Genomic DNA, 12,754 nt, shown 5'->3' on the forward strand with positions numbered 1-12,754 from the left:
CTTGTTTTACAGTAACCGTTACACACGAGGAAAACCATTTCAACAGAAGCTATTTCAACAAAACGGCTTGTTGCAGGATTTTTTTTTTTTTTTTTTTTTTGCTTCTTTTGAATCAGTTTTCCTCATGGATTGTGGTTGCCATTAAAAAGGCAAATTTGCCAACAGTTAATAGACAGTTACCATCCTTCTTTCTTATTCTTTGAACTGGAGTAAATGACTGCACCACACCCAGGGCCTCAGAAATACCTAAAAGTGCAATCTGCAGCATTCTGACTGCATCCGATCCCTAGCACCTGGCCAAACACCACAGCTGGGACAGCTGCAGTTGAGCCCTCATTTTTGAGTTATGCATGTACGAAAAAAATGCATCTCCCTTTCTTTTTGAAGGGATGTATATTTTGGCTCCTGATCTTCCCTGCCCCACGCTTGCACTAATAATAAAATGACTCATCCAATTTTGTTGAGACTTCCCCCCTTCCCTTGCCTCCAAATTAATCTTTGGTGTGAGAGTGAAATTGAGAAATGTCAGCTGGACAGTAATTTATCTGAGGGGAAAAAAGTGGGGGGGAGGGGAGAGAGAAAAAGAGGTTTTAGACTGAAGTGGTTTTTCTATGTAGGCTTAGGGTAGCTGTGATGGCTGTTTCCCTGGCAAAGAAAAGTTCCCAAGCTCAGATTTCTCAACACTTTAGGGAAGTAATTATCTCATATTTAGTGAAAGTACAATCATCATTAGCATTTAAAACCAACAGTCATAGACTTGGGTTTTCATTCTGTACTGAAATCTTCCAAACAAGTTAAAAACAGTCTTTGCAGTTCATTTCTAAGGAGGATTAATTAGCAAGGGAATTCACAAAAAGAAAGGTGTTTAACACCAGCTGGGCCGGCTCTTGGATTTTTGCCACCCCAAACAAAAAAAATTTTGGTCACCCCTGCTTTTCTTTTGTGCCCCCCTACCTCAACTCCGTCCCTTCCCCAAATCCCTGGACCCGCCTCCTCCCCCAGGCATACTACATTTCCCCCTCCCCATTGCTTCCTGCGGCTCCCTCCTGCCCCCGCAACCCTCCGCCCTAGTTCACCTCCGCTCCTCCTGCTCCCCTGAACCTGCCGCCGCTCCGCGTCTCCCCCCTCTCCGGCCAGGGAGAGGCAGCGCGTTCAGGGGAGCAGGAGGAGCAGAGGTGAGCAAGGGTGGGGGGAGCACAGGAAGTAGTGGGGGGGGTAGAGGAACCGCTCCCCGCCCCAGCTCACCTCTGCTCCACCCCCGCCGCCGCCTCCACGCGCCGCTGCTCGGCTTCTCCCACACTGCTTCCCAGGCTTGCCTCTTGAAACGGCAAGCCTGGGAGGGAGTGGGGAGCAGGTGGAGCGGAGGCGAGCTGGGGGCACATTTCTAGGGGTGGCATGGCCGGCGCCAGAATGTCACTCCTAGAAATGTCGCCCCAAGCACCTGCTTGTTTTGCTGGTGCCTAGAGTCGGCCCTGCACATCAGATATAGCTGAGTTTTTGCATCCAAGGGAGAAAGATACAACTTGCTTTCTGCCTCGTGAACATCAACAAGGAACATAAATGGCAGCTTAGGGAAAGCTATGATTACCATGAGGCATCAGTCACATCCTGTTAGGGATTTCCCATAATCACTGATGAAACATCTGGTACACAGAGATGGTTTTGCTCTAATCAGCTTTCTCACTAAAAGTTGTACAAAAGCCCTAGCAGAATAAAACCTTGTGACTCATTTAATTATTTGACAGCTCGAATACCCATATCCTTCTATGGACAGCATGGTCAAGGTCAGAGAAAGGAATGTACATTTACAATGATGCTCGTAAGAAAGGTGTGAAAGATGCAGAAAGCAATTATCTTGTAACAACACAAACCAGAGTTTCAAAGCTCAGCATCCAATCCAGAGCACAGTTGGGGCATGGCCTGCATTTCTGGGTCACAGCCTATATGATGTTGTATGATTTCCTAGTGCTTTTTGGGGAGCGACCCTGGCACTGCTGCTGGTGCCCTTCAAAAGGAGCAGCAACATACTTTGGAGAGGAGGCAGGGTAAAGTGAAGAGTGACTTCTTTAATTTATAGAAAGTTGTTTTTTTTTTTTGAAATTGCACCTTCAACCTAAGGGAGTCCATAACGCTACACAAGCTGCATGCATCCAGCACCACTGAAATGCAGCCACCTCTGGGGTGGGGAGTGGGCGTCTATTTGGATTAAGAACACCAGGCCCCTTATTTTACAAAGAGGCCCCTGCAGTGGAAACAGGACCTCACCCAAATTAGCTGCATGCAACTTCATATATCATTCCTGGAAGCAGTATTGCCAATCCCAAGCATCGAAAAATCGTGAGTCAGGCTCTGCAGTATCATGAGATGGGTTAAACATCATGAGCTTTTATAAAAATGTCGGGGTTCTTTTCATTTTCCTGTTGTTCCTTCAGAGGTCAAAGCTGTGACCTTTACAAAAAAAGGTGAACTTCTTTTATAATCATATGACTCAAGGAGCTGGGGCTTTCAAAAAACCACCTCAGCTGAAGATCTGCTCCACCAAAGCCAATGGCAAAAAAACCTCTACTTCAATGAGGCCAGGATTTCACCCCAGGTATTGTAAGAGTTGACAGCATTGTAGAAGGGCGAAGGTCTGAGCTCACCTCGCCTGGGTTATATGCCTTTCATTCACAGTTGCCAACTTTCACGCAGTAAATAAGGACCCCGACTTTCACAATAAGCCAAAAATCAAGCTAATCCCATTTCAAAACAAGGCCAAAACAAGCCAATCCCTAAGAACCCCAACACTCTTTGTGACTAGATCCCCCCGGCTTGCAGTCTGGGATGGTGGTGGGCCTGCTGTACACCCTTGACTCTCTCCTCCCCTTGCCCCTGCTTGCCGGGAGCCGATCAAAAAAAAGGAAGCAACAAGCCACAACAAGCAACAAGCCAAAAACTAGCCAACAAGCAACTCACAAGCCACTTAAACCAAAAATAAGCCCAATTTCTGCGTTTTTTTCGCGGGTTTGGCACGTCTGCTTTAGTTCAGGAATGTGCAGGGCCTGATTCTAATTTACACTAAGGCCTATTTACATCATTCTGCCAGTGTAAGTTACATTGACTCCCACTTTTCAGGCCCCTTTACACTGTTAAAGTGGTATAAAGTGGCCTAAGTGTAAATGGTCCAGGGCATTTAAAACCTGATTTAGATCACCCAAGCTCCCCGCCTCCCCAAACATTATAAGACTTAGAGCGTAGGTGAGCAAGAGGCAAGGCTGTTGTTTCAACAAGAGTGCTTCAATCAAGATGTTTGTTATTTACTCAAGATCCAAACGTATCTTAGGGTCCATAAAGAACCTACAAAGAATTTACAATCTAACGAAGACAATTTTCATGGAAAATGAAGTGAAAAGCAATAGTGCACTCTTTCAAAAATGACTATGTTAATCTAGATCAGCAGTTCTCAACCTGTGGCCCAATTAGCACACAGCTGCAGCCCAGCTGTGTGCTTAAAAAAAAATTCAAAATTTGCCACGCTGGTCTGGCGGGGGCAGGCTTGGTGTAGGGGGAGAGTAAGGCAGCCTGCAGGAGCGCTGCTGCCAGCAGGGGGCTGGTGAGTACCCCAGGGGCAGGAGAGAGTGAGTCTGTGGGTAGGTTTGGAGAGGGAGAGGTACTGGAATTAAGAGATTTGCCGGGGTGCTGCAGCACCCCCAGGTTTTAGGTGGGGCTCAGCTCCAGGGATCGGGTCCAGCTGCCTGGCCCCTCGTTGGAGGGGAGAGAGGTTCAAGTCTGGCTGCGGGCTGCCCAGCCCCTCCCAGTGGGGTCCCAAGGTCCGGCTGCCTGGCCCCAGGCGGTGGGATCTGGGTCCAGCTGCTGGCTACCTGGCCAGCGCTGCAAGGTACGGGTCCGGCTGCCTGACCCTGTGCCTCGGGGTCCCAGGGTCTGGCTGCTCAGCCCCACCCAGTGGGGTCCTGGGGTCAGGCTACGGCCATCCGACTCCGCACAGGGGGTGGTGTGTGGGGGTCTGTGTATGTGTCTGTCCGTTCCCCGGCTGTCTGGCCCAGGGCTCTGCTCCTGGCCCCACTCGGGCAGGGGGGCTAGACATAAGGGATTGTAGAGGGGCTTTCGGGGGGGCCTCAGTGGTTCTCAGCATGTGGCCCACGTAACAGCCAACAATGATAAACAAGTTGAGAATCACTGATCGAGATAAGTAAGTTTCCAGCCAGTAAAGTAGTGAGTTTGCAACTTCTGAGGAGAACGACACAGAATGCAAATGTGTTTCCTATTTCCTCTGCCAGATATTGTGTAAAATTAAATGTAAAACCCCTTTCACTTCTACCTGCTGTACAACAGAGAGACCATGGAAAATCCACTGTCAATATATATTGTCCCCCCCGACCCTCCCAGCATGCTGTACATACCAACTAGGAAATTTATCCAGCTAGACCTGGTAGAAGGAACTCTATGCTGCAAGCATATTACATTATTATACCAGGTACTCACTGGATTTTATGCTGCTTCTCCCAAGATTGCAAAAAACCGATGACAGCACCTTGAGTCTGTGGGCTAAGAGGGCAAGAAAAACTAGGATGACCTGTAGGGATTCATCCTGAAACACCAACATCAAGTGCGCTATGCTGATTTATACCAGCTGAGGATTCAGTCCATGCTGGTTAAAATACAGCTGATCATGTGCCTTTCAATGCGATTTTGCCAGAGTTCTTTTCATATCTTTGTTTGGGGAGATGCTTATGCATTGGGGTGGATTAATTGCCCCCAAGGAACCATCAATTCCCAGCAATGCCGCCTATAACAGAGGCCTGATCGAGCAACGCGGGCTGTGCCAAAGGACCCGAGATCTTTCTTGAACTTTCAGTGCTAAGACACGCTTAGAGAAACCTGTCCAAACTGGCTCATTCCAAATATAAATGTCATCTTCCCATAAAAATATAATTTATATTTGGCATCTCAACATTAAAAACAGGGTAAGTATTTGTTGCCTGGAAAAATAAGAGTAAGAGAAACACACACTTTTCCAGCTGCACTATTCAAATAAATATTAGATTCAGCAGTCTTCCCAAAATTACTTACAAATGAAATAGCGGCAAAGAGTCCACTTCGTCGGAAAGCTTATGCTCCAATACGTCTGTTAGTCTATAAGGTGCCACAAGACTCTTTGCTACTTTTACAGATCCAGACTAACACGACTATCCGTCTGATACCTTACAAATGAAATGCAACCAGCTCCAACCGCATTTCTCCCACCTGGAGCTGAAACCACAGCGGTTCTTCAAGGCAGGGGCCAACATGTCTTATCGAGTGTGGTGTTATCATAGTCTTTGATATAGGTTAGTCAAACAAGTTACTGAGATCACTACAGGGGTAACTGAATGAAATTCTATGGCCTATGCTATGCAGGATATAAGACCAGAGGATTTAATGGTCCCGGCTGCCTTAAAACCTCAGAATCTTTGTTGAGTCTTTAAAATTAATGGGCAAGATCCACTGCTGGTATAAACTGTCATAGCTCCTTTGGAGCAAACAGAGCGAGGACAATTGACACCAGTCGAGGATCTGGTCCCACATTTTAGCACATGCGATAACAAACCCTGGAGTGTCACAGGGCAAAATATTCTATTTGGTTCAATTTATGGAGCTTCCTCTCCGTATTGTTTTTTGGGATAATAATAGCACTTCAAAGAAGTTACCAACATCTGGCACATTTTTTCTGCAAGAAACACAGACCAAAACCACACTCTTTACATAAAGGAAACAAAAATAATTGTTAGCTATTTATGTTATGGATATGGTTCACATCTGGATTCGCTACAGGAGTGCAATCTAAACCCAACTCCTGTTGAAGTCCACCATTGACTTCCAGGGGAACAGAGACCCTGGTAATGGGCTCCTCAAATGAGAATCCCCCCATACTGGGAATTGGCCCTCCAAACTCTTTTCAAGTTTCTTGCTTCTGATTCCATCAGTGGAAAGGAAAACAGAATCTGGATCAACATTTACATCTTCCTGTAACTTTAATGAAACATTTCTCCCTTAGGATCTCTGTTAACGAGACAGTTAGAATACAGAGGTCTATAGCCATAAAGACAACCTGCAAAGAAAAAAAAATTGAGCTTGTGTCATTTCTTTCTTTTTTTATGCTGTATGAAGAAGGCCTTTGAGTTTGTTTTTGTTCTGGAGAAGTGGGGGCAGGGAGGGAGATTTTCTATTGCTTTTAACCATTAAAAACGGGAACACTAGTGCAATTACCACAACAAGAAACAAGAGAGCGAAAGACGAGTCACTGAGACAGGAAGGTATTTTTAGTCATTCTATTAAGAACTTTGTTTACTTTTAATACTCAAGTCCAACACCCAATACACACCTTGTCAGTTAAGGTGAAGGAGCTCATGATATATATCTATCAAGACCCCTCCCCCATGTGAAGCTCTCCAGCAAAACCAGATTTGATAGATCTTCTATTTCCATGGTAAAATGCAAGCAGAAAAAAACCTGGAGATTAGGTGGCAGGGGGAAGACTCAAGAAACCTTTCAGGTCCTTAAACATTATAAAAACCAAAAATGGACACAAGTGGAACTAAAAAAATCCTTTGCAGGTTGCCTTTCAAATAGGCATACGGTTGCAAAAAGTACTGTTATTTTCTTCTGTTTCATCTGACTGTCCTAAATTATAGTGCAAGATTCAAGCACCAGGACCACAAATGTTATACTAGAAAGTGGCAAGGAATTAATCTATCTTCAGAGTTTTCTACAGACTCATCCTGGTTGTATCTAAGCCCTGTCACTGCAATGCTTGGGGAAAAGAGTATATTTCCACTTGCTGCATGCATACATTACTCCCATTAAGTGTACTGGGATAATGTGCCTGCTTTGGATGAATATACACTCTGCTGTCTCTGGATATTGCAGTTTCCATTCATGCAAAGTCATGCAATAAACCCAAGAGAGATCTGAAGATGGCAGCCAGAAAACCATATAGAAATAAAACTAACCTGACCCTACACCACATCTCTTATTATGCCAGATATTTAACTTCAGGCTCTTACCTGGAGCAGTTTTGTAAGCCACCGTTCTGGTGGGCAGTGGAGGTGCGCTCTTTGCGATGGGACTCTGTGCCATCTGTAGACCTTGCCTCTGTCTCTTCAATTCCTCCTCTCGTTCCTGGGCTGCTCTGATCTCTTCTTCTATCATGGACAAAGTCCGCTGTTTTCTTGACCTTAGCTTAAAAGGACCCATGGTCACCTCGGGCTCTTGTGTAGCCAGGATGGAAGCAGTGCTTCTAAGCTCGGCTGCCTCAGAGTACTTGCTAAAATAGCTGACCTCCTGCCTGTTTTCCTCCACGATGAATGGCTGGCTGGTGGGGGATACAGAAGATTGCTGTGAAGTCTTCCCTTCCCTGAGTCCTGAGTCTTCATTTCTTGAAGTCTTTGGTATTGTATCCTTTTTTTCTTGAACAGGAGAAGACACCTGAGGTGGCTCAAACGTTGTGCTCTGCTCCTTCTCACAACATGGCGCTGTGCTGACTTCTTCCTGGTCTTTGACAGAGTTCTTCTGCTCCGCTTTGTCTGTCGCTGGTTTAGAGCCTGTTTTGTCAGCTTGCTCAGCTATGGCTTGTTGAATTGCATTTTGAACTAGTAGGCCAGCGTGGTAGTCCAGCTGGTCATCAACCAGCATGGAGTCTAGCAATGTGGAGGAAGGGGAATAAAAGCCATGGTCACTAAATGACTTGGAAACACCTACCCGGCACTCTGAGGGGGTGTCCGTTTGGGGGGTCTGGGGTAGAGAGAAATCGGCAAGTGAATTTTCTTGGAGGGGATTCATAGTCTCATTAGAAGCACCACTGTCACTGATATTATCCATGCTGAAATCATTGGACAGTGTTTCCAAGACTGTGGTATCCTGAGATCTCACCGACAATTCATCCAAACCAGAGTCCAGCTCCTCTGGAGGAGAAGACACATTGACCGACCTTGAAAACTGATCTAAAATGCCAGGGTCATCGTCCTTCACCACCATGAAGACTGCTCTCGCACTCATGAATTCACTGTCATCTGCCCACAATTTTGTGGTCTGTCCAGTCTTTGAGGTATCACTGTAAGACAATTCTCTTACTGGGTCAGTTGGACTACTTTGAATATTTCTAGGATGACCCTCTGAGACACAGGAGACCTTCTGAGCTTTTACAATGGTTATATCATTATTCTCAAGCGGTACAGAAGCAGGTCTTGTCATGGAAACTGTTGGTCTGTCTACTTGCGATGGGCCAATGGGTTTGTAGAAGGGCTTGATAGAGAACATTCTGGGTGCCCCTGATCTCTTTGGTGCAATCTGGCTGTTAGCCTGACCTGAATTTTCCATTAACTGAAACTGCTTCCTGGCCGCTGAAAAATCTATCTGTTCTGTGACAATATCTTCTTTTTTAACACAGCCTGGCTCAGGAGGTACAAAGGAATAGGCCACCTGTTTTGGTGACGTTGGTGTTGTGCTTTGTTGCTGCTGCCTCTCCTTGCGTTCCTTGTACTTCTTGTGGGACTCTAGATGTTCTTCATCTAACTGCTCCTCCAGTGTCTTTTCTTGGGGTGGGTTCCACCATTTGGCTGCGATGCCAGGATTTTTCTTTACCGCTTGGCTTTTAATAAGCTCCCTTCTTTCCTTTTCAAGTTCGATAATTTCCTCTGATGGCCTCACTTTCCGGACGCTGTACTTCTCCTTCTCGTTATCATCATCAAAGAGCTTGGATGGCTTCTTTTCTTCCTGGAAGGCTCGCAGTTCAAACTTAGCCTCTTTCTTAATAGTAGTTAAGGTTAGTTCTCCATCCTTGGAGGATCTTCTGGAACTTGTTGAGGAACTTGGACTCGCCGGCATTTTTAGATTGCCACAAAGCTCCTCTTTCTGTCCATCTGAAGAATGGCCATTAGGTTTCAGCTTCTCAGCCATTACATTGGTTTCATTCGGTTCAGTGACTGGGGATGCTTGCCTGCCAGCTATTATGATGTCCTTTTCATTGGGTACTGACTCACTGTTAACATGAACAGATGGACCAGAGGCATCCACAATGATTGCACTTGGCTCAGGGGAGCATGTCCCATTGAAGGGGTTATCTGCAGCAGAATCACAGCAGTTGGCCTCCAGCACTTCATCTAGATATCTGATCTCTTTAGCAACTTCACTGTCCAGGGATTCATGCCTGTCCTCAAGGCCATTGTGACTGGCAACAGGCGAAAAGAAGTGGGTTGGATTGTCTGCAGATTGTGTTGAAGCCACCACAGTGATGTTTTTATGTTCCGAGACTGGGACTTCAATTTCCATTTTCTCTTCCTTTGCAGCAAGTACGCTAACAGGCTCCGGGAACTTGGCACAATTTCGGTCTTTGTCTTTTCTCAACCTGATGTCATCCTCAGGGATTCTGGACGATTTCTAAAAGGAAAGAGAACAAAACCATGGTAAAGTCCTATGAAAAGAGATTTTCTTTTATGCAGAAAGCCAAGAGCAAAAATAGTAAACACCATCTGGAAAGCAAATCCTAGTGTTTCCTAAAGTTAAGATTAAAGCAGCCATATGCAGTGAGGGAAGGAAAGACAAATCAATAATGCTTTTATACTAAAGAATATACATCTTATAATAACTTGGAAGAGATATTGCAGCAACAGCAAAACCGTCCTTTAAATATCTCCCATCTGGATACCATACACCCTTTCTGATCATTTTATACAAGTGCTCAAGATTTTCGCTGAAATTTTAGCTTTGGGCTTCCACGTCATCAAAGGCTTGACAGATTTTTTTAATGCCAGCACTACCACTTAGCACTTAGTACTTTTCAGCTCATCCCTTGAAAGAGCTTTATCAGCATAAATTACGTCTCACAATACCCCTGCGCAGTCGATTCCAGTTCCTAATTTACAGATACATACGTTAAAGCACAGAAAGGTCAGATGACTTGCCCAAGAGTCACAGAGTGAGTAAGTAGCATAGCTGACTTTAGAACTCAGAGCCTCTGCTTCCCAGTCCCCCAAACGATGTCCACTGGGTCAATTCTTGCCTGATACAATGCCACTGACTGCAACGAATGATTTTAAACAACATAATAAATACTGTTCCTATTCTGGAATGGGCCAGAGTCTGAATCTCTTCTTCAGGCAAGGATTCAACCTGAATTTCATGGGACTACTCACAGGAGTAAAGTTTTCAGGAACAGGCTTTGCTCATCTTTTAATTTTAGCAAATCAAGGGAGAATACATGAATTCCTAGATTTATTAAAACCCAGCAAAAAACAGTCGGTGTTATCAAAAGCAGGGTATTTTTGAAATCTTTTTTTTTTTTTTTTTTAAAGTACAGGAATTTGGCAAATCATCATTGCAATCTGAAAACAGACAACAATCCTAAAGTGGCATTTCTGTTCACTCTGTCTAGAATATTACATACAGAAAAGTGACCTATTAGTCCCTTTGAGGAATATGGCCTTTCCCCCCACTTGTGCTTTTGCAGAGTGGCTGCTGAGGCAATGGTTTCAAAAATCACTAATAAAACTGTAGAACACAGTGCAGATCCACAACGTTCCCTATTGTCAGCTTGCAAATCTCACTGCTACTGCTGTCATTTGTCATGTCTGCTATTGAGAAATACCCCAGCAGGAAGCTCTCAGCTAGAAACTCAAATACTGGTTTGCTTGGGGGCCCAAATAACTGCAACACATATAGGCTGGAGTGGGAGCTGCAGACAGCTGGCACTTTGCAGGACTGTGTCCTAAAATAATAGCTCTGTTTTTCAAGAACCTTTGAAGAGGTTTTGTTCACAACAGAAAGCAACAAATATATGAGACAATAGCTGAAAGTCATGTAAACTTTAAAGTAACTGTCGAGTTTGGCTATCAGATATTTTCTGCTTTTTAACTGTATTTAAGTAGGAAGGAATTTTTTAAAAAGATCTTTTGTTTGTTTATTTGTTGTGCACAACCAAGTTGTACTGGTCTTACTTTCATTAGGTCTCAGTTCACTTTCTGAACCAATATACTAACCTAACAAAGATTTTAAACTGAAGTGTCTAAAATTCCTTTTTAAAAACAATTTTATTTTGTACATGTTACAAATCTAAACTTGCGTCTATTGCTTTTGATCAGTGTGATATAGTACTGGTATCATAAATAGGGGTCTACTTAAATTGCGGAGAAATCACCTTTTCCATAGGTTGGTCACGGCATAAATAGCAAATTTGGTGGATGTGTTCATACAGGATATTCCAGGCCACCCGTACTTCTGTCCTGCTGCTGGCAGCAATGCTGCCTTCAGAGCTGGGCGCCCAGCCAGCAGCCGCCACTTTCCAGCTGCCCAGCTCTAAAGGCAGCACAGAAGTAAGGGTGGCAATACCGCGACCCCCCTAAAACAATAGCCAGATTTCACGGGGGGAGGGGAGAACACACACCAGATTTCATGGTCCATGATGTGTTTTTCATGGGCGTGAATTGGTAGGGCCCGAATCATAAATGCTGATTTGCCTCAGATACAAAACGACATTAAAGAGGAGCAAATCCGGAAGCCCTGATGCAGGCAAAACTCTCAGATTTATACCAGGGGCGAGTAGGTTCGGTTGGAGCAGGATGCAGAATCCTCTGTTGGGGAATTCCTTCACCACAGGAAAATCCTCGGCTCCTGCCTTATAGCTGTTTTAAATCCCCTTTGCATCACTGCAGCAGCGCAAAGGAGACTTACAAGGGGATGAAGATCTGGACCTGACTCTTACCACAAAGAATATAGGCAGCAGCACCAGTCTCTGGAACCCAATAAAGATGATTCCAAACTAACCATCTACCACACTTAACTATCAATGAACTATGGGAAAGTCTGGATCCAGAACCGAATTTTGTGGCCCTGGCCTATCTCTGCTCAGGAACCAATAGGGGACCCTTTTTCTAAAAGAAGTCCAATTTCTCTACTCCTTGTATCAGCACATATGGCACAGAACATTTCTACAACCAATAGGACTGACAGCTTTTCCAAAGCTATAACTCTAGCAATGACATTTGTATTAACTCATAACTTTTGTTTCATCTTGTGTAACTATTACAGGTAAATTAACTTCCTAGTAGGGCTGTCAAGCAATTGAAAAAAGGAATTGTGATTAATCATGCTGTTAAACAATAATAGACTACAATTTATTTAAATATTTGTGGACGTTTTCCACATTTCCAAATATATTGATTTCAATTACAACACAGAATACAAAGTGTACAGTGCGCACTTTATATTTATTTTTGATTACAAATATTTACACTGTAAAAAACAAAAATAGTATTTTTCAATTCACCTAATACAAATAATATAGTGCAATCTCTTTATCATGAAAGTTGAACTTAGAAATGTAGAATTATGTTCAAAAAAATAACTGCACTCAAAAATAAAACATTGTAAAACTTTAGAGCCTACAAGTCCACTCAGTCCTACTTCTTGTTCAACTAATCAAGTTTGTTCACATTTGCTGGAGATAATGCTGTCTGCTTCTTGTTTACAATGTCACCTAAAAGTGATAACAGGTGTTTGCATGGCACCGTTGTAGCCACTGTCTCAAGATATTTATGTGCCAGATGTGCTAAAGATTCATATGCCTTTCATGCTTCAAAAACCCTTCCAGAGGACATGCGTCCATGCTTGATAACAATCCAAAGCAGTGCGGACGGACGCATGTTCATTTTCATCATCTGAGTCAGATGCCACCAGCAGAAGGTTGATTGTCTCTTTTGGTGGTTTGGGTTCTGTAGTTTCC

At 44.1% G+C, this 12,754-nt stretch overlaps 1 protein-coding gene across 2 annotated transcripts in view; it reads right to left on the bottom strand.

Moving 5' to 3' along the window:
* LOC144264705 (PALM2-AKAP2 fusion protein-like) overlaps positions 1-9,321 on the bottom strand; it is a 31,027-nt gene extending 21,706 nt beyond the window's left edge. For both annotated transcript variants that reach the window (XM_077816489.1, XM_077816490.1), the window contains exon 1: positions 7,044-9,321. In XM_077816489.1, coding sequence (XP_077672615.1) covers positions 7,044-9,306 — 2,263 coding nt within the window. In that variant the 5' untranslated portion in view covers positions 9,307-9,321. The remainder of the gene's footprint in view (positions 1-7,043) is intronic.
* Positions 9,322-12,754: the final 3,433 nt, after the last annotated feature.

This window comes from Eretmochelys imbricata, chromosome 5, assembly GCF_965152235.1.
Source record: "Eretmochelys imbricata isolate rEreImb1 chromosome 5, rEreImb1.hap1, whole genome shotgun sequence".
NCBI classification, from domain to species: Eukaryota; Metazoa; Chordata; order Testudines; family Cheloniidae; genus Eretmochelys; species Eretmochelys imbricata.